Source organism: Xenopus laevis, chromosome 1L (genome assembly GCF_017654675.1).
Source record: "Xenopus laevis strain J_2021 chromosome 1L, Xenopus_laevis_v10.1, whole genome shotgun sequence".
NCBI classification, from domain to species: Eukaryota; Metazoa; Chordata; class Amphibia; order Anura; family Pipidae; genus Xenopus; species Xenopus laevis.
The window spans coordinates 95,216,848-95,239,881 of NC_054371.1; the positions used below are offsets into that span (position 1 = coordinate 95,216,848).

The 23,034-nt window shown below is 38.5% G+C and overlaps 1 protein-coding gene across 4 annotated transcripts in view; it reads right to left on the reverse strand.

Moving 5' to 3' along the window:
* Positions 1–888: 888 nt before the first annotated feature.
* Positions 889–23,034, reverse strand: part of fzr1.L (fizzy/cell division cycle 20 related 1 L homeolog) — a 132,290-nt gene continuing 110,144 nt past the window's right edge. For 3 of the 4 annotated variants that reach the window (XM_041564116.1, XM_041564138.1, XM_041564174.1), the window contains 2 exons: positions 8,049–8,141; positions 889–2,209 (listed from right to left, as the gene is read on the reverse strand). In XM_041564116.1, the coding sequence (XP_041420050.1) occupies positions 2,168–2,209; positions 8,049–8,141 (135 nt within the window). In that variant the 3' untranslated portion in view covers positions 889–2,167. 4 annotated transcript variants of the gene reach the window in all.

Sequence of the window (23,034 nt, forward strand, 5' to 3'; positions counted from 1 at the left end):
TGCCTTCCTCTGGATCAACTGGCAGTTAGGCAGGTTAAAAGGTTGAACTTGATGGATGTATCTTTTTTCAACCTAACTTACTATGTAACTACGTAACTATGACTCTTTGCAGCTTCCAAATGGCCGTCGCTGACCCAATCTAAAAAAACAAATACTCTGTAAGGCTACAAATGTATCGCTATTGCTCCTTTTTATTCCTCATCTTTCTATTCAGGCCTCTCCTATTCATATTTCAGGCTCTTACTCAGATCAATGCATTGCTAGGGGGTTGCTAGGGGGATTTGGGCCCTAGCAACCAGATTGCTTCAAATGCAAATTGAAGAGATGCTGAATAAAAAGCTAACTAACTCAAAGACCACAAATAACAAAAAATGAAAACCAATTGCAAATTGTCTCAGAATATCACTTTCTACATCAAACTAAAAGTTATCTCAAAGGTGAACAACCCCTTTAAGAAGGGGTGGGATCGCTTTTTAGCAAGTGAGGGAATACAGGATTATGGAAGATAACTCATAGTACAAGTTGATCCAGGGACTAGTCCTAATGTGCCAGACATAGTTGTTCGTAATTGAAGCTACCTCCCAGTACAGATGGCATACAGCTAGCCAAATAGTATTGCTTACCCCAACCAGCATTAAAGTTATTTTAGACAGAACCTCTGGTAATGGAAAAAATTTTACTGTGATAGGTGCCCTTTAAGCATTACTCGTTCCTGAGATCTACTAAATTCATGCTGAGAAGGGGAGAAGGGGTATGGTGACTCTTTAAACGATAGGTGAAACTTATTTGTACCTTTATACTGTAAATTATTCAGTCATAAAAATGCAGTGTATCTGCAAAACCAAAAAGACATAAAAGCAAAATAAAACAAAACAAAGGAAAAAAGTGTAAATATATGCAAGCTGTTATTTTACATGTCCAAAAGAATACCAGACAAAATATAAAAATACAGTTCAGCAATTTGCGTTCAAAAAGTTAGTGGTGTGCAAAGACTGGCAGCCTCTATAGACAAGCCCAAAATGGAGCAACAGCACCCAAATGCAGAGAAAGTAAAATGTAAAAACAAAGTACCTTTTAGGAAAATAAAAAAAATGACAAAACAAAGGAAGGTGGCATCAGAAGTGATAGATATTTAAGAGTCACACAAGATTTTGACATATAATGCTGACAGAGAAAACAATATTCCCATAGTCTGGATGTAACAGATTACAATCATACATAATTAAATGGCACACACTTTCACAAAATAAATACATTTTTAAACTATCATTTGGATTATACTTTTGCTTATAAAACAAAGAATAGAGAGGTTAGGTACTCTACCTCTTGGCACTGGTGGAATGAATGATACTGCCCCAAAGAAAAACCAATAGATAAGTGAGTTTCACTAACCAAAAACTAAGTGCTTTTCTTGTATTTCTTTTTGTTCCCACATCAATTTGTTCAAATGGTACCTGTATTTGGGTGGTTCCTACATTTTTAACACATGGTGGGGAACAAATAAGACAGTCATTATTCCATAACATCTTCGTTAAAACACTGGTCATCATCCATTAAAATAAACTGCAACAGAATCAACAAGCAATTCACACAAAAAAGCAACCATTTTAAAAAAATAAGCCCCGACCCCATGACAACCCTTGCGGAGATGGCTGGTGATTTATTTGGAACGGAAAGATATTAAGCTGCAGAAAGATATGCTGGGCAGCAACAGTTCAAGAAAATGGCACAGAAATTTGTCTGCATGCAAAAAAAAAAAAAAAAGTTCAGTATGTAAGATCAGTATGTAAAATACTCTGCACTGGTATAAACCACAGCTTTATCTTTGTGGCAGGGTTTGCTGCGTTCACAGTGGTTTTTCTATTCTTTTCTCATTTGGAGAGGGTTGTGTTAATCCCACAGCACTAACAAATACATCAGCATTTACATTAACACATTTATCTACCATTGTCAGCAGCAGGCTATTTGTGGTCCCCTTTCAAACCCTGTTCAACATAACATATATACTGAAAATGTTTTGCTATTTAATTAACATCCGTCACTACAATGTATTGTGCAAAAAATCCTCAGTTGACTGGAGACCCTAGGCTCCATAGAAGTCCAGTCTTTGTTAATGTCCAATGATGCATGGATATGTTTAGGAGGACAGGTCTCACAGCTGAGTAATCTATCGTATTCTCGTGAACAGGTTTAGAACCGAGACAGACTCCTAGGAGAGATGAAATAAAACTATTAACTTTATACACACATTATTTTAAAAGAAAAACTAACGGTCAATTGGCACATTAGGACCATGTCACACATATGGCTTATGGAAAAAATAATGTGCTTTGATCTACCTTGTGCTTTGATCTACCTTGTGCTTTTAAGCAGTATATTTCAATGTATTACACCTGACACTTCTTTAGGGCAAAAATCCACCCAGTGTGTTCACTCACAGACACAGTCTTGCTAGCATTTTCTCTGACAGGAGAATGCACCATGTGATATAGCCATTTTTCCAGTAGATTAATTTTGCCCCAAGACTCCCGAGTATTAGCAGTACAGCTGCCTGAAACTCCAGTTCCAGTTCTTCCAGGAGCACTGGAAGATCGTGGTTTCCCTGAGGAATTGTGCAAGGACTTCCTAAGTCCTCCATCCTTATTGAGCTTGACAATGAATCTTGGATGGCTGTGCCTCTAAAAATAAGGCATTTTGAACAAAAAATCCTATTATTTATAGGAAATTAAGTGTCAATTATTTTTTTTTGTCAGCATCCCCTTTAAAACATGTAAAAAACGTTACAACACATAGGTGTTTGTGTGTTCAGTAGATCTTTGTGTCTTGACATTGGTGGACTATACAGCAAAGGCAGGGGTTAATTATGAAACCTGGAACAAAGAAGAGAACATGCTACATTTACCTGTGCCTGAAGGAGAGAGAAAGCTACAAACAATTCATACTTCAGGTGCTGAATAAAAACCCTCTGTATATGCAGTGTTTACAGGGGTAGTTCACCTTCATACAAACAGTTTGACTAGTAAACAGTGCCAAAATATAGCAGCACTCCCATCTTGTGAAGATAAAACCACCTTTATTATTTCATACGGCAACTCCAACAATGTTTCGGACCCTCCATGTCCTTTCTCAAGCGGACATATATCAATATATATGTATATATATTATATCTATAGCAAACAAGGGAAAGTTGTGCTCACCACTAATTTTTAAAACCATTAGGGGGGGGGGGTGCAATGAAGCTGCGACAACAAAATACATATAGATTTTACATATACGTTATACATTTTACAAAGCAACTACGTTTTACCTGCAACTTAGTCCCTGTTTTGTTTAAAGGGTAAAGCATTTTTTAGTAGCTGTATGCACAAAATATCTCAATGTCTTAAATATATTGATAATGGGCTGAGTGCAGAGGACTCTTGTATTTGTCTATGTATTTTGTGGTCACAGCCTCATAATGATGAGCACAACTTTCCCTTGTTTGTTATTGTTTATATAGGAACAGTGGCCAGCTCTATGTTGTAGCTCTCACCCTTCCCAGCTAGAGTCAGGTGATCCCACTGGTGTCTAATAAAAGGGGCAACCAAGTTTGGGAGTTTTACTTTAAAAGCAGCAAGTAAGTTGCAGGTAAAACTTAGTCCCTTTGTAAAATGTATAATGAAGCAATAGAATTCTTAATGAATCAGATGCAATTTGAGAGTAGGACTGGGCAGATATGGGATGACGGACATAGTTGGCCAGCTTAAATATATTGCAATATATGTGCAAACAATCCCTGTTTTGTTTAAAGGGTAAGGCATTTTTTAGTAGCTGTATGCACAAAATGTCTCAATATATATAAATAAGTGAGTGTGTGTGTGTGTGTGTGTGTGTGTGTGTGTGTGTGTGTGTGTGTATATTTACATTATGTATATATATTGCACTATATACCAAACACTACTCATTTTATATACATATTGTAATACAGTGTGTGGGAGAACTCGAGTTGGAAGGTACATATCTCCCAGAATGCTCTATGAGACACAGAATGTAAAGAGAATTACAGATGCTGTGAACAATCTGCATTTAGTTAGCACTTCAGGTGTGGGAGTGATGTCACCACCTGGGAGGAGGGAAGCTCTCTGTCAAAGGCAGGAAGTGAGAGTGTGTGTGAGGTAACTAAGGGAGGTCTGTGAAGAGTATGGGATACACTCCTGAGACTTATGATCAGGGCTGTGGAGTCGGTATATAAATCCTTTGCCTCATTTTATCTTACCTCTGACTCCTCTGTTTTAAAAGAACAGTAACAGCAAAAAGTGTACCAAAGTAATTAAAATATAATGTACTGTTGCTCTGCACTGGTAAAACATGTGGTTTGCTTCAGAATGACTGCTATACTTTATATAAGCTGCTCTGTAGCCATGGGGGCAGCCATTCAAGCTGGAAAAATGTAGTAATGGCACAGGTTACATAGCACATAACAGATAAGCCCTGTACACTACCATGGTGTTTATGTTATTTATGTAACCTGTGCAAACACACAGCTTTTACCAGTGCATGCTAACATTATATTAAATGTTAATTACTTTAAAACACTGTTAATACAATCCAAATAAATTGCTTCTGCCATATCCTCCTTCATAGAAGCTCATATACGCTCATAGAATCGTATTTGATTATTTGCAGTGCTTGTATTTAAAGTTATTAGGAGTCTGAGTTGGTATATTTTTGGCTACTCCAACTCCAGATACCCAAAATTGCTCCAAGACTCTGCTCATGATGGACCACTGTGCAAATAAACTATGTTATGCCATGAGTAGAGTGCAGAGCAGAGGAGCTTTGGGCACCAGTCCAAAGAAAGGATATTGAGCTGAAAACAGTTTTTTAAAGTGAGGGCAGTGAGGATGCAGAATGCCCTTTCAGGTGATGTTGGGATGGCAGATTGCTTTGCGGTCATTAAATGAGGACAGCATATATTTTGGCCAGCCAAATATTGAGAGCTACAGTAATCTCCATCTGAGAGATAATACAGAAAGGGATGACTTAACAGTTACACTCAATCAAATAAACTATGAAAGGGATGGGTAGTGGTATAAAAGTAATTACATTTTGCAAGGTATTTTCATACAATGCACAAACTTACTGAATATACTAAGATCTGCTGATTTTGGTAACTATATGTACACAGCTGAATGAATGGTGCTGTTCAATAATACATTATATTTCAATATTAAAAACATCAAGTAATTGCCTATGCCCTGGGTAATTTTGGTTAGAAGCCTATTTGGTGTGATTGCATAAAGATGGCTGCACCAAAAATATACTTTACCATGTATACTTTTTCGGTTCATGATTGTCATACATTGATCTGTCATTTTTATGGTGTTTTTATTTCTTATTACACTGCAAATAATTCACTCTTCTATGTAAAATGTCATTCCTAACCCAACGAGTATTTTTTTGGTGTGTAGGCAGCATCTCATTTTGCCTGGTCACGTGCTTTCAGAAATAGCCAGTGCTGCACTATGGAATTACTTTATGACAGGCTATTGTTTCTCCTACTCAATGTAAATGGAGTCGCAGTGGGACATGGATTTTTACTACCGAGTGCTGTTCTTCTATCTACCAGGGAGTTATCTGGTTACCTTCCCACAGTTCTGCTGATGGAGTTCTGGTGTGGGGGTTGGGAGGTGGGTGATATCAATCCAGCTTTTAGTGCAGCAGTAAAGAATGACTGGTGGTTATCAGATGCCACATGACTGGAGCACTTGGGAAACTGAAAATTTGTCTAGCCAAATGTCAGATTTCAAAATTAAATATAAAAAAAGTGTGCTCAGCACTATTCACTGATGTGATTTGAAAAAATATATATATTTTCCAGTTACAGGGTCCCTTTATTCTCCTTGAAATTATGACTATTCGTTAATACTTTAATCTCTGTTTGAATCGTATCAAGACCCTGCTTCAACTGTCCAATGGGCTTAAAGTTGATTCTATGAGGGATACTGTTGTATTATTGTTTTATCTTGTTCTATAAAGGTTGGAGTAAGGATATCGAACAAAAAATCCAGAACCCAATTTCCTGCTTTACATCTCTGTTAGTCAGTAACATGGGACATAATTTAGTGATGTGAGGGCCGGCCCGATACCCAAGGGACCTGTGGGTCAGGCGGGTTCGGGCCAACCTCCCACTCCTTTTCCCCAAACTGCCTTCCCGTCGGCTAGAATGTAAATCGCCAGCAGGATGGCAGTCGGATTGCTTTCCAATGTCGCCCGAAGTTTCCTCGTGAGGCAGAATGCAAATTGCAGACGGCAAGGCAGTTCGGGGAGATTAGTTGCCCCAAAAATTGGTATGCACAATCAGGAGAGTGCCATCCAATCATAGTGGCTGCTTGAATCAGGATCATAGATGACATCATGAAGTACCCGGACAGCACTTATGCCAAAGCGCTTTTTATGCTAAAAAAAAAAAAAAACAGGATCCTGGAACACTTACAAAATGTTGAACAATCAAGCAGAAATGCTAACTTGGGTAAATGTTTGACTTAGGTTAGCAGTCATACTGGTCTTATCAAATATCAATGCTCTGTTACATCCAATGAGCCACACACAGTAAATTGCCAAAATGCAATGCATTTGGATATTTCCACATTTCCAAACAAGTAAAAGGTGCTTTGGCAGAAGTGCCGTCTGTTTACTTCATTCAAGCAGCCACTACGATTGGATGGTACTCTCCTGAGTGGGCTTAACAGTTTTAAAAGGAGAGTTTCTTTACGTGCCAAACTGTAACAAAGCTCCATAATGTGAGTGAAGCAGGCATAAGGCTTGTTAGATTTACTGAGTTTATAGATGCACGATCAGGAATCAATTTAAAAAGGGTTACCGGGCAGCTATTTCACGGAGAATACGTGGTACAAGACTTCTAATACAGTGGCTAAGTCTTCTTACAAATCCCTGTGAGGAACATCAGGACACAGGTATTTTAGATATGATATACAAGCATCCTTTGACTCAGATAGGCAGCAGTCAGAATATAGAGTTTCTATGCTGAGGCCCTAGTGTTAATTTCCTACGGCTACCACAGAGTTTATTGCCCTGCAAAAACATAAATCTATAGGTAAGTACAGAGGGATGCTGAGGTTATTTAGCTATGGTACGTAAACGTCCTATAATTCATTGATTTTGATGCTATTTTTAAGAGGCTTTTGGGAATTCTTTTTATTTGGATAATTAATAAAAGTTCTATGTTTTAGTCTTTTTTTTTATATACCCTAATTTTCAGAAGGTGGTACATATGTATAAGGGGTACTTTATGACTGCTGGCTTTGGTTCTTTATTTTGGTTAAATTTACCTGCCGCACACCAACCTATACTTATTTTTCCCCTCACTACACTACAGATGTGGGAGGTGCAATCATTTAACGCTGCGCAAGAACATAGGCCTCCCGTCGGATGCAACGGAAATAAGGTAAGTAATTCTATTGTTGGATCGTGTCGCATCAACAATGCGACACGACTTGTCGGATGCAGACGCTGCAGCTGTGTCTGCATCAGACAGTCGTGTCAACAAAGCGACACAATCCGACAATAGCATTATTTACCTTATTTCCGTTGCATCCGACGTGATACTTGCGTTTTTGCGCAGCGTGCCGGAATCGTCAGTGGAGTCCTGCCCTAAGAGTTGGATTCAAAAGCAAACAGTTATGATCGATATGCTACCCCCCCAAAGTCACTGACTGATTACTGACTGGTAACCAATAAGAGAGCTGTATGTTCTGGCTATTATGTTAGATATCTGGTCATTCCAGCCTTTACAGATTACATTTTGGTTTAACTATACTGAAAACTATTTTTTTTTGCACAGCCTATTAACCAGTCTTTATTTTTACACTGAACATCCCTTAATGCATCTCAGACACTGACTGTGCTGACCAGTCACACAATGGCTAATTTTTCAGCAACTTATTGGGCAAAATGATGAACTTGCATAAAAATATAAATTGCATATGCTTTATATTTAGGAAGAATGGCACTGAAGTTAATAGTTCTGTTCAAAACACAACACTCACCTTTGTGGAGCGTGTTTTGCTAAAAACATTCCAGAATCTCAGCGTTTCATCACCTGCTCCTGTAACAATGGCCTCCCCATCTGGTGACATAGCCTAAGAGTAGATAAAATAGCATTCAGCACACCAAAACCGCTATACATTATTTTACTGAAACAAATATCTTCCAAAAATGCTTTTAATTTTTTTTTTTTAAAACACAATGCATTATATAATCCTTAGAACATTGCAAAAACCTATAGAAAAGATTCTATGGGAACAGCTTCTGTTACGTTGAAGGCACAGTCAGTTACACACTTTTCAGACACTGTATTTTTATTTAAAGGGGAACTATAGTGAAAATATAAGCTTCATCATACAAAACATTCTATCCAAAAAAAATCTGTACCATTTCTGAAATAATTACATTTATCGTCACTATCCCTCGCTCAGCATCTGTTTCTATTCATTGTGTCTTCCTGCAGGAGTTAGGTGTCAGATTTTCATTGACAGATCCAATATATCTTAGATATATTAAAGCTACCTCAAATAACTGATTTTGGCAAAAATTTTGCATGTAGAGACAGGATTTCTGGGGATTTTAATAATGGGAGCCCTAATACATCTAGGCAAAAACGCCCCCCTAAAAAATATATTGCATTTAAAGGTCATGTTACCCCCTCCCCCACAAAATGTAATCAGTGAACAGCCTCTTTGTAATCTTTATATACATGCCACTCTGGTTGTTAAAAGGTTAACATTAAAGGTGGCTATAGACACACAGATCCTATCGTACGAATCGAGGATTCATACGATTTTCGGATCGTGTGTGGTGACATCTTTTGTCCGGCGGAGATCGGTCGTTTGATCGATCGGTCAGGTTTGATTTTGACCCGACCGATCCCGTCGGAGCCCACGGCACATCGTGCCATACGGCCGAACAATCAGATTACCCCGATATAGCGATGTTTGTTAATGGCATATCAGGGAAAGATCCGCTAGTTTGGCGATATGGCCAAACAAGCGGATCTTTGCATCTATGGCCACCTTTAGGCTGCAGCATCACCTTAATCACTCCCTTCTCCTACTCTGCCACCTTTCTCAGGAATTTACTTTGGCTGTTGGCTAATGAGCATGGCTCGTTCTTCTCAGCTCAGATTACTAAACACACCCAGTCTAACAGCAAATGAAGCATTAGCTTTGCTGGTTCCCATTGAAACTCTAGCTGTCTGATCCTATTTTTTTTCCTAACCACCACTCCTGAGCTCAGCATAACTGTTGCAGCGATCAACGCAAGTAGAATTTTTTAATCAAAATATGTTGTGCATGTATAAACCTGCATTCTGCATTGCATGAACTTTACAGTTTATGTCCTTTTTGCAGATGTTACTGATGATGTGTCAGAGGGAAAATGGCCAACGGGTGAAAGCTGCCATTTGTTTTATGAAAATGTGATGGCTCTGGCAAATGGATGGGGTATATGCAGTACAAATGATGCAGCTTGGGTGGGGAAGATATGCCCAACTTGTATACATGGTAGGAGAATGTAGGCTTTACATGTCCTTTAACTGTAATTCAAAACCAGACTCCCAACTCCTGCATAGAGAGAAGCATGAAAAGACAAATGCTGAGAAGGGGATAGTACTGGACACATTCAAGATAAGTTCCTTTCTGATATGATAATATGGATACATTTGAAGATAACTAACCCATGGAAACAAATAGATACATGTGACAATTGTGTAAAAAAAAAATGTATATCTTGTTAAAATATGTGGTGACACCAGGTGGCACTGTGATCCATGGTATTTAAGGTCAGGTGGTTGTGTAGTGTTTCATGCTTGACAAAGAGTGGAGTGCTGCTCGAAACCTTGCATTGTGCTGCTGTCCTTTAATCAATAAAGACGGTTTTACTATAATTGGAGTGCTGTCTATTGAAGAAAAATACATGTATGGTGGAGAACCCTTGTGAACGGGTTTCTGGACATGCACCCAAGAATCAATTGGCCAAAACAGCAGGTGTGGTTTAATTGTAATTGTGTTTGAAGATATTAAGGGATACATGTACTGTTTATATGCATTTTGTTACAACAGTGCCATCTGCTGGTCAGTTTCTGGCCAGTCTGACCACCAAGTAAAGAAAGAACCTGCTCTGATGTTCTTCTGCTTAGGAATGATTTGATAAAGGTTTCCAATTCTTTTCACATGCAGAAGAATATCAGAGTAGCCTTTCTTTCTTTCTCCTGACAACTTCCTTGACTACCTGGTGGTCAGAAACGGACACCTTTAAATAACTTTTAATATAAAAACGAAAGTGATATTCTGAGACAATTTGCTATTGCTTGTCATTTTTTAATTGTGCTTTTTGAGTTTAGCTTTTCATTCCGCAATCTGGTTGCTCGGGTTCAAATTTTCCCAGCAACCATGCATTGATTTGAATAGGAGACTGGAATATGGACAGGAGAGAGCCTGAATAGAAAATGGAGTAATGAAAATAACAGTAGTTTTGTAACCTTTCAGAAAACCAAAAGTATGTTACTGTACATCTTAGTAGATTTCAGGCAAGAGGGATGTTCTTGTATTTCTTTTTACTAAATTAACCTTTGCATGACCTGAAGAGTTTGATACTATGTCCTTTAATGCTTGATACTTTACTTGCAACTTGGTAAGCAGTTTTATTAACGGAGTGCTTCTTCTTGCATTATTTTATTATATATAGGGAATAATTTACCCCCATAGTAAAATGTAAGGATTTTGGAAGACAATGAGTAGGTCCATGACCATATATCGGCACTGGGCAGTAGAGCAGACATTTTTTATTTTTCATGTAACTCATGGAATATTATCTACTTTACAACTGGGGAGGGTATGCTTTTTAAATACACAAGTCTTGTAATATAAATAGAGCAATTTTACCAACTTACAGTAAATTTCTGTTTCACTCTTAATGGCAGCATTCACCAAAATGTTCTCACTTGTGCCCCTTATAGGCAACCAGAGATGAAAAATGTAGTATATAAAAGTCACCATCCCCCTAACCTCAGTAGTTTAAGTAACAACCAAACCTGAATTAGAGGATGTTGGTGAATGTGGTCATGATGAGTGATATGGAAATAGAAATGGTTATAACTTTGTAAAATTTCTGTATTTTTCAAGTCACTGTGGCAGCCAATTCAATGTTTGGCATCTACCAAAGCAAAGGAGGGAGAGACAGAGAAAGCTGCTTAAAAGATTTAATAATATTTATGAATGGCTTGCAAAATTGTCTTCCCAAATCTTGCTTTTTGGGAAAGAAGGATATAAAGCTTCTTGCTGCTTTCCAGGTTGACCGAGCTTGCTAGCTATAGCTATGGTAGCGTGTGCTGCGAGACCTTTTGGAACCCTCCTATCAGCCAACAGATAGGCCACAACTATATCAAGATTGTTATGTCGCCTCTTGGGATAACAGTTTCATGTTATAGAATTTCTGCTTTTCAGGTTATCCTTGGCATAACCTGGTTAAAGGCTCCTAATTCTACCATTTCTTAAGAGCTGTGAATTTTAAATGGGATTAAAGTCTACTTGTTGGGTCTTACTACTCCGGAGGATGAGAGGCTGCAATTGGTTCCACAGGCTTTCCACATTGGTAATCCTTATCAGAGAAAACAGGATACCTCCCAATCACTATTTTATCCCAAAGGGAAACGTGTTTTGAGGGTAAAAATCCAGTATACCTCTCTTTCATCAATCATTCTATGTAGATCACCTCCCCTTAACACTTTCAATGCCCTGAAACTTAATATGGTTAAAATCTCCATTATGTGCATACATGATATGTTTTCCAAATTCTCTGATAAGGATTATGCAAAATAAGATTAATACTATCCACCCTACCTTGAAATGCCATTAATGATGTGTATAAATGACTGCTAATTGTCTGGAGTGGAGACCAGCATGTAAAGGAATGAATATCAGTGGGAGGTGCACCTTAAGTGAGGAAGAGGGAGAACGGACACACGAGTTGTATAGGAGCAGAATTATACATGGCCCACAATGCACTCATTGTACTCAATGTACTATACATGGCCCTGGTGGAGTAGGCTTAGACTGCAAAAGGTCTGGCTTGACCCCAGCTGTCATAGGCTAGATTGATAGTTTCCACTAGCCATCTGGCTATGGTATGTTTGGATGTCGAGCATCTTTTAATTTGGTTATTGCTCTCCTGAATTACTTGGTGCTTTCTACATATCTGACTGCTCTGACCACATCAAGTTTGAGACATTCTCTCACATTTGTGGGATATGGGCATAAGGAGAGGAGATTATTTGCACTAATATGGAATTGAGACACAGACTTTGACATATATGACGGGATAGTCCTGAAGACTACTCTTTCATGGTAAATTATCAGCCAGGATTCCCTGCATGAAAGAGCTGCAACACTGGATACCCTCCTAGCAGGAGAAACACGAGAAGAAAATTGTGGTTAAACCCCTGAAGAGCTCTGAATGTTGGACTATAGAAATAAAGTTGTTGGTGCATAGATCCCTGGCAAGATTCATCAGAGCCTAACGTTTTGTGGGGTTTCTGTAGGGCAGAATTTAGAAATCTTTGTGGGGGTAAAGTTGTGAATGGAATGTGGTAGCCTATTCTTATGACAGACAGTATCCATTTCTATTGTATAGGAGTGGAGTGTTTCAAAAGTTGAAAAACTGTTGTAGATGTGTAGAGTCCTTTAACCATTCCCAAGTTGCAGCTTTAACGCACTTGACCACGGTTACACCGCACAAAAAAATGCATACCACTGTCACAACTGGGTCTGTCAAACCACGGCCCTGTGCCGTTGCTCCCGGTGTACAAACAAAAACTGAAGAGCGATGAGCCGATGATGTGCACAGTACAGTGCTGGACGCGAGAGGCGTAGGACAAACTGCAGGACTGTTTTGACCATGACCAGAGATCCAACAAGATCTGCAGGCGCATGCAGCGTTTCAGTCCATAGATGTGCACCAGTACGATCCGGAAAGCCATCAGAGATGCTAAACGTAAGCACAGCAGTAAATCGAGTCCCAGTTCAACTGCATGCGAGTATCATAAACATTTCAAATAGGAAATGGCACTAGGCAGGAGTGCCAACTCTACCCCCTACTTCACATTCTGTGTATCTAATCTTTGCTGGTAGCAGTCCGGAATAACCCGGACATAGAGGGTTTAACAATATGTCAACATGAATAAAAATGTCAGCATTTGCAGATGATTTATTACTTATAATTTGCTTCAAGAATTCAAGATATCTGGCTCACATTATCAAATTAAAAATAAATATGGATAAAACCGAAGCTATGCCATTGTTTCTCTCAACAGAAAACACAACTGTGCCACAATTTTGCCTTTAAAAGAAACATGAACAAAATTAAATATCTGGGAGTACTTATAGCATCTGACCCACAGAATACATATGTGGTTAATTACAAGCCATTAATTACCACTATTGGAAACCTACTTAATTCTTAAAATTTTAAAATTTGCTATGGGGCTAGACATTTTGACATTTCCCAGCTGCCCTCAGGTCATGTGACTTGTGCTCTGATAAACTTCAGTCACACTTTACTGCTGCACTGCAAGTTGGAGTGATGTCATTACCCCTCCCTCCTACAAGCTGCTGTAATGTAAATAGAGCCTTGTCTGCTGAGCCTGTCAATTGAACAATAGGCAGGTATCAAGATAAGCTCCCACTGACACCACTTCAGAAGGACTGAAATAAGATAGTCCTGTGATCACTGCCCCCACTTACGTTTCAAAAATAAATATATATACTACACACACAATTCATTTTGGGCACTGGAAAAACTGGAAAAAAATATTTTATATAGATAGTATATTATATTTGTTTACACAAAAATGAATGGCAGAAACACAGGAGTACACTCCCAGGACTGATGACAGGGAATAGGAAAAAAAGGATAAAATAAGGAGGACATACTTGAAAACCAGGAAAACTTAGGAGGAAGTCTAGGAAGGGTTAAAATAGCTCAGGAGAAAGGAGGCAGTAAGTAGTTAATGTAAAAAGAAGTATTGCAGGCAGGAAAGGAGCAAGGTCTGTGTGAGGTGGATAGCAGAGGGAACTCACAGCTCCTTTACCACATCTAGTAACCAGTAAAACAAACAAGGAAGGCAACAAGGAGAGAAAGTACCCCCCTCCAAAGGAATGCAGAGATCAAACTTACAGAATGGCAGGAGCTTTGATAGTGTCTGTGGGAGGAGGGGCTGCTAGTGCAGCTGTAGAGCAGAACGTAGGAAAGTGAAAGTAATTGCTTCCCTGCAAACCATGTGACCGCTCTCCTCCAAACATCACATGCATGGGCAGAGAGGGGAGGGGGAGTGTACAGCTAGATTCTCATGTTGTAGTGCGACTTGGCTTTTCATTACAGAGTGGCTGCCTCCAAGCACACAGGTAATGCTGTGCCTGCTGTTCGAGCAGCACAGGATGAATGTGTAATGAGCAGAAATGGAAGCCCCCATGACAAAATACAAACTAAAATAACTTATGCATGGATTTGTGGATTAACATTTTATTTGCCAGACAGTGTTTATGGATGTGTGTTTTTTTATAAAAATGCAAAAAAAAATTTTTTTTTAAATGACGACAGATTCCCTTTAAGGTAACTTGAACGGCCAATTCTAAGCAACTTTTCAATTGGTTCTCATTATTTCTTTTTTATAGTCATTTGCCTTTTTCTTCTGACTCTTTGCAGCTTTGAAATGGTCGTGGCTGACTCCCTTCTAAAAAAAACAAATGCTCTGTAAAGCTACAAATGTATTGTTATGGTTACTTTTTATTACTGATCCTTCTCTTCAGGCCCTCTTCCATTCATAATTCCAGTCTCTTATTCAAATCAATGCATGGTTGCTAGGGTAATTTGGACCCTAGTTACCAGATTGGTTAAGTTGCAAACTGAAAAGCTGAATAAAAAGCTAAATAACTCAAAAACCTTCAATAATAAAAAAATAAAAGATATCAAATTGTCTCAGAATTATTACTATCTACACCAGTGCTGTCCAAGTTATATGGTACAGAGGGCAGGAATTTTTCTAATCTATATGGTGGAGGGCCGATAATGGAAGCCAATGTTAGCCACTCCCTGTTTTTAGACCACACCCAATTTAAACAACACCCATGTTACCGCAAGACCATGTCCCCATTAATAACACACCAAAAAAACAGATGGTTGGTGCTCACTGCAGGGACCAGGGCCGGAACTAGGGGTAGGCAGAGTAGGCAGCTGTCTAGGACGCCATCATTGAGGGGCGAATTTTATTAACGAAGAGAAGAGTTAACTAAAAATATTAAAATATCCAGACTCTCCAGATACTCAAGGAGAATTTAACTAAATTTTTAAAAGAAGAAAGAAAGAAACCTTGTCTGTGACTGTATATACTTCTCCAAACCTTTTGTGCTTGATACACACTTTCCTTAGTTATGTTTATCACAATTAAATTGCTACTTAGTTCCTGTCTATCCAGTTGTTATTTAATTGCTTAAAGGGATCCTGTCATCGGAAAACATTTTTTTTTTTAAAACACATCAGTTAATAGTGCTACACCAGAGTTCTGCACTGAACAAAAAAGAGCAAACAGATTTTTTTTTATATTCAATTTTGAAATCTGACATGGGGCTAGACATTTTGTCAATTTCCCAGCTGCCCCTGATCATGTGACTTGTGCCTGCACTTTAGGAGAGAAATGCTTTCTGGCAGGCTGCTGTTTTTCCTTCTCAATGTAACTGAATGTGTCTCAGTGAGACATGGGTTTTTACTATTGAGTGTTGTTCTTAGATCTACCAGGCAGCTGTTATCTTGTGTTAGGGAGCTGCTATCTGATTACCTTCCCATTGTTCTTTTGTTTGGCTGCTGGGGGGGAAAAGGGAGGGGGGTGATATCACTCCAACTTGCAGTACAGCAGTACAGAGCGATTGAAGTTTATCAGAGCACAAGTCACATGACTCGGGGCAGCTGGGAAATTGACAATATGTCTAGCCCCATGTCAGATTTCAAAATTGAATATAAAAAAATCTGTTTGCATTTTTGAGAAATGGATTTCAGTGCAGAATTCTGCTGGCGCAGCACTATTTACTGATTCATTTTGAATTTTTTTTTTCCCATGACAGTATCCCTTTAACAAGAAGCTCTTTCAGTCTGAACACCCAATTGATACTTTGTTGCAAATCCCCAGGGTAAGCGGATAACCAATGTAGTTTAACAACTGGATAGACAGGAACCAAGTAGCAATTTAATTTTGATAAACATAACTAAGGAAAGTGTGTCAAGTACAAAAGGTTTGGAGAAGTATATGCAGTCACAGACAAGGTTTCTTTCTTCTTTTAAAAATCATTGAGGGGCACACTTATGGGTTTTTTTTTTCTTTTCTTTTTTTTCAAGTGTTTATTTAATAATTTGTTTCAGTAATCATGGTCACTCAGTTGGGGTGAACCCCCCTCCTTCACCTTCTCCCTCTTGCCAGCAAGTAATAGCTCCTTCTGTGCGGTGAGGCAGTTTAGCGCGACGTGCGTACACACGTCAATGACGTCACTGATGCAGTTGGGTGGCAGAGAGGCAGAGAGCTGGCGGCCTCTTTGGTGTGGCTCGCATTTGCTGCTCTCAGCCTTGCACAGTTGCACTGAACTGAAGACATTCTTTCTATTGCTGTGAAAGTGTGAAGCTTCCTGCTGGCACAGCCAGGTACAAATTTGGGCCGGGGGCCATGTTTGCTGTTGCTGCTGGGCACTGGCACAGGTACATAAATACTTGGGGGCAATATGATGTGATCAGATTTATTTTTGGCTGCTGCTGGCACAGGTAAAGATTGGTTGCAATATGATGGCTGCTGAAGGGCTGTATGATGGATGGCTGCTGAGCTTGCTGGTACAAGTATGGGGGGGGTCAGTATAATGGATGGCTACTGGCACAGGGAGGCAGTATGATGGATGGCTGCTGGGCTTGCTGGTACAGGGGGCAGTAATATAAAGGGTAAGCCTCTCTCTCTACATCAAAGCACATTGATAAGATACGTAAAAGCAAAACAAATTCCTAGGGGCCTATGCCTAGATATTACTCCGAATGTATGCACAGATGATCCGATACTGATGCAACGATGGCACGAGATCACAAACAAGTGCAGTTTGGATCTAATGGTGTTGATGATTGAAAGAGCCCACTGTAAACTTACAGATCTAAAGTCACACATTGCCACACAAAGCAGAACTAACTGTGAAAATCAGCATAGAGGAAGCAGAGCGGCTGTTATGTCACAATGAGCCGCTTGACAAACTCCGCCAAACTATACTCATGCAGAAAGTCACGAAGTTTGAAAGAGACGAGGAGGACTACGCAAAGGAGAGAGAGTCTATACCTGGCGCCAGGAACGATCAAGGCAGCGTTCCGAAGGGGGATCCCCGAGGACCGGACTGCCAGGCCAGCGACGCTACAGGACCTTGTGGCGTGAGAGAGGTAATCCAGCAGCATATACAAGCAGTGAGGAAGAAGCCTCCGGCGGCGTACTACAGCCTTTGCCTTTTTTAGGCGTACGCACAGAGGAAGGAGACGCAGTAAGCGCCATAAGACGCACAAACCCCAGGGCTCTGATCAACAGAGACAGATATCCGAGGAGGAACAGGTACAATCCAAGGTAAATAACTTGGTCATCAATTTATCTTCCTATGAATTGTCACCTGATGAACTAAGGCTATTGCATAAAGGGTTGGGTTTTGTTCCCACCTATAAAGTATCCCCAGAAGATTGGGAAATAGAATTTTTTAAATTTGTACGTAAATTGAAACTAAAAATATGTTTTCCTGATAATAGCAGTGTCGGTCTTGATAGTAAGTTTAAAAAAAACCTAGTACTATAATACCAGATGTACAAAATGATGCTGTTCAATCCTTTGAACATATTGTTTTTTCAGAAATACAGAAAGTATGGGGACATTGATAAAACGGTTAACCAGAAGAATTAAACCTATAACAAACGTGCAGCACTGAAATCTTTAAAAAACAATAATGATTTGATTATTCGAAAAGCGGATAAAGGAGGAAGTATAGTGGTGCTCAACAAACAACAATATAATATGGAAGCACTTAGACAGTTAAATACTCCTGGACACTATACCAAAATTGATAGTGAACCCACATTAAGCATTAAAAAACAGATAGATCTAATGGTTGATGAAGCCTGGCTTAATGGGATAATTAATGATACTGAAAAAGATTTTTTGATTACTGACTTTCCAAGCGTTCCAGTGCTGTATTTATTGCCTAAAGTACATAAGACACTTAATAATCCTCCAGGACGACCTATCATCTCTGGTATAGGGTCAGTACTGGAACCCTTGTCAACGTTTGTAGATTCTTTCTTACAAAAACAAATGCTTAAAATCAACGTGTGTCTCAAAGATACCACAGACTTGCTGTGTAAACTGATAAATATTGAGGCCTTTCCAATATTAATCATATGTGAGATCGATATTCAAAGCCTCTATACATCCATCCCCTATAATGAGGGAATGGAGTGTATTGAGGAGGTGCTTTTAGACACCAGTCTGCCTCGTCAGAAAATTAATTTTATTCTGGATTGTCTAAATATGGTGTTAACTAAGAATTACTTCACCTTTGAATACATGTTTTATTGGCAGACCCAGGGTACGTCTATGGGGGCAACAGTAGCATCCTCCTATGCGAATTTATTTGTATAATCATCTTGAAAAACGTTTTTTTCTAGAAAAAGAGCCTTACTGTCACCATATTTTTGCCTACTTTAGATTTGTGGATGACATCTTACTTTTGTGGAATGGCCCTATGGAATTGCTCGTACGAATGGTGAATGAAGCCAATAGCAGTCATAAAACAATTAAATTTACATTCGAGTGCTCTGACTGTGAAATTAATTTTCTGGATGTAAAAATTAGTGTAATAAATGGCACATTAAATACTGACCTCTATAGGAAAAGTGTTGAAAAAAATAATTTGTTTCATACAAAGAGCTTCCACAGCCCAAAAGTTAAACAAGCAATTCCTAGGGGTAATTTGTGCGAGCAAAGAAAATTATTTCTCGTGCAGAAAAATATGATGAGGCAAAATCAATATTGATCAAACTTTTTAATTCTTGCTCCGCAGATAACGAAGTTTGAATATTGAATATACTATTCTACTATTAAGGTAAAACCCATGGCTACTATATTAAAATAAAATGTCATAATAGGTCTAATCTTGTCAATTTTTACGTCTCAAGTGTTTAGTTTTTTGTTCTTACTATGAAAGGGACAATTATGTCCTTAAAGCAATATGTGGTACACATGTTTTAGTTTTACTATGAAGTTGGATTTTACTATATGTATTCTGTTTGTTTTGCATTTAACAGGTTTTACACGTTTTGTATAGTGGACATTTCCTGAGGAATACAAAAATTATTTTGCTGCACATTGATACAATATATCAATCATGGTTTTTAAATGCCACGTATCTTTTTAAAAACAATTTGAATCAAGTTTCAATATGGACACATTTGGACTTTAAACTGAACAAAACTTTTTTGCACAGAATCCTAATTGAATGATTAGTGGGTGGAGTGGGTGTGTTTAAAAGGTCACCTAAGAGTATGTGTTCGTTTTACACTTGAGAAAGGGCTTTGAAGGCCCGAAACATGTTGTGTATTAAGAGTGCTCTCCTTTTTCTCATCGATAAGGTTATGTTCCATAGGGATCATAGGTCAGGCAGAGTATGACAAACACAGGGTGCAAAGAGCAGGCAAAGTATGACACACAGGGAGCATAGGGAAGACAGAGCAGAGCAGTAGACAGGAAAATCAGGACCTCTCTAATATGTACTACATACAGTGACACAGTGCTGTATGCATTAGCATTTTGAATAAACTGTGAACAGGTGAACAATGTGGGGCAGTTTCAGTCTGGGTCTCATGTGTGAACAGTACTGGGCTTTAGGGGAGTAAACAATAGAGGTGTCACAAGTGTGAACAATGCAGGTGTGATTACATGTGTGAACAATAAAGGGGATTACAGTGTGAATTTGAGGTTTAAACTATGCAGGGGGCAGTTAATCTCTGTAGTGATACCTTTTAAACTTTACATATGGTAAGCAGACAAAGCAGGCAGACTTTGATGTGGAGGGCCACATAAAGCGGGCCGCCAGTTGGACAGACCTGCTCTACACCAAGATAAAATTTATCTCAAAGGTGAAAAACCTCTTTAATATTGTATAGAGCAAGTCACCCTTACAGCACCCAGATCTAAAATCCAATTTACAGATATATACTATATCATTGAATTGAAACTTTATGAATAAAAAATATGGTCTTACGCCATACCCATCCCAACTCATGCCAATGGGACACAACCTAAGCTTTCCCCTAGTAAACTGGATATTGGATTATAAACATCTTTTGGAATCCCATGACTTCAGCTACGCCATGCATTACCAACTGGTAATAAGGACCCTGCAATTTTACAAAACACATTGGACTACTATGGAAAAATGGAGATATATGCAAATAAGGCACTACCTTAACTACAGATAAATCCTTAACAGGTTACTCACTGAACTCGAATGGATATGGGAGAATTTCACCTTAACATAGTATATCACTTTTGTATAAACTACTAATAGACAAAAAATATACAAAATTACCAAGTGTACGAAATTGCCATTTTGGTTTTGACATTATATTGGAAAGCAGTTGTCCAAGGAATTTACATGAACCCCAGATTATCATAACAAAGGGTTTCCTGTGACTACTAAATCCTATGTCTACTGTGGGGACTATAAATAAATTTACTGAATGTGAGAAAACTCGCTCAACAGGATGTAGGCAAGTTGGGGGTTTATCTCGGCATCTTGTCAGTTGGGAGGGCTGCTGTGGGGGCAGGTGAGAACCCAGGATAAAAGAAACCTGGACGGAAATGAGGGGGGGTGGAGAAGGAAGCGGCTGGGCAGCTGGGAGGAAGAAGGAGGCGGCTGGGGAGCTGGAGAAGCCTGGGACAAGACAACATGTGAGGATAGTGGACCAGAGGGGAAGCCATGATGAAGCTAACCTCTATTCCATTGCTATGGTGGTAACAACAATGTAGACTTGTTTAATTTGTAACTGTAAATATGTAATTGTTGTTTTAGTCTAAGTGTAATCATTTATGTATAGCAATCTATTGATTTATTTTATAATATAATCTCTTTATAATCTTTATAATCCTATTTTATCACATTAGACAAGCAAAATTAACTTTAATTACATACATAAATTATTTGAAACTTGCTTCCTTCAGTCTGGGATTTCAAAATTATAGCAAGCAGGCAGCACCAATTTTGTGGACACTGTTATTAAGGCAAGCCTTGCATCATCTCAGAATCTTGTTCGGCTGTCCATCCCCCATGCCCTGGCTTCACAATTAATTGGTAAAGAGAACGGGGGAATGTGTGGAGAGCAGTGACATCTAGGAAGTGCTGAATGGAAAGTGAAAGTAATTGTCTGCCCCGCCTCTATGCCCAGGGCATAGAGGAGTGGCAGACAATATTTGATTAACAGAGGAGATGTTTAAATGAGCTTACAACAGCTATGAATGCTTTAATAAAAAATAGAAATTGGATTTCATGTTTAATTTGAAAAGGACTTTTATTATACAGCTTTTTGTGTCTGGGTGACAGGTCCACTTTAATTGTATCATTTACTAATTTATAACATGTTTTATATAAAATATTAAAACTGGTTTGGTTTCCACATGTTACTATAGAAATTTTAAAGAAGCCATTAATGTCTATACAGGTTATAGGGAGTAGTACTAGTACCCCAGAAAAGTATGGCCAAAATGAAGAGGTTTAACCTTATTGATTGGTTTTAAGAAGAATTTGGTGGGACCATCCCGGTTTTAAATTGTGTGATTAATGGGATACTGGCATAAACACCTATGATTAAGTACCTGAGGGTACAAAAGGTGTAAGGTGGGTCATATTGGGTCAGTATGTACTAACTTTTAATTTGTCATTATGCTAATTGAATAAACTTTGGATTTTTTTATGAATTACGAGTTATGGGATTTATATTTTGTTGAATGATTATTTAATGGTACCTTGGGCACTGGGGAAAGTTCTGTTACTCTGCTGCCTAATTCGGACTGGCAGTATAGACCCCCCCCCCCTTTTCAAAAAAAAATTTTTTAACAGTTCTTAGGGCTGCACATCTTTTTCTTGATAGTTACCTCTATAAAGTACTGCTGTAAAATTGGTTAAATTATGTTTCTTAGGGGTCACAATGGGGTCAGTTTATAACCCTTTGTGTGAAAGCAGGAACTCAATGAGCAGTCCTAGAAACAGCTGTCAAAGTAAAAATGTATTTATGTACAAAAACTCAGGGCTAATACACAAATCCTTCAATTCAAGACTCCTGAATTTATTGTTCCTCCGACTCCTCTGTGCCAATGTATTTTCCATATTGATTGACAAAAATGAAGTACACAACATACAATGTACTTAATGCCAAAGCTCAAAAAATGTAAACCACATCATTTGGCAATTTAAAAAACTACATCAAAGTTAAAATAAATAAACCAAAAACAAATGGAAAATCTAAAACAACATACATGAATTGACCCTGGCATGTAGCTGTATAATAGCGGTTACATACAATCCAAAATTGACTGAAGAATTGTTCTTAGAAACAGAATTGCTTCTGACATATCCTTCTCCAGAAGCTATTAAATCATTATTATTTTCAGTGTTTGTATTTAAAGTTATTAGGAGTTGGTTCACTTTTGGAGACCCAAGATACACCGCATTGCTTCTGACGCCACAGCTCTGACAAAAAGAGGAAATGTGTAAGGCTACAATTTTCTGTTTGGAGGACTGCTCAGAGTACCCGCTCTCACACAAACTGTTAAATCACATAACTTTAACTCACTTTATTCCTCCATATAAGGAATATTAAGAATAATTTACAAACTTCAAATAATCAATTTAGAGAACTGTAGAGATTAAG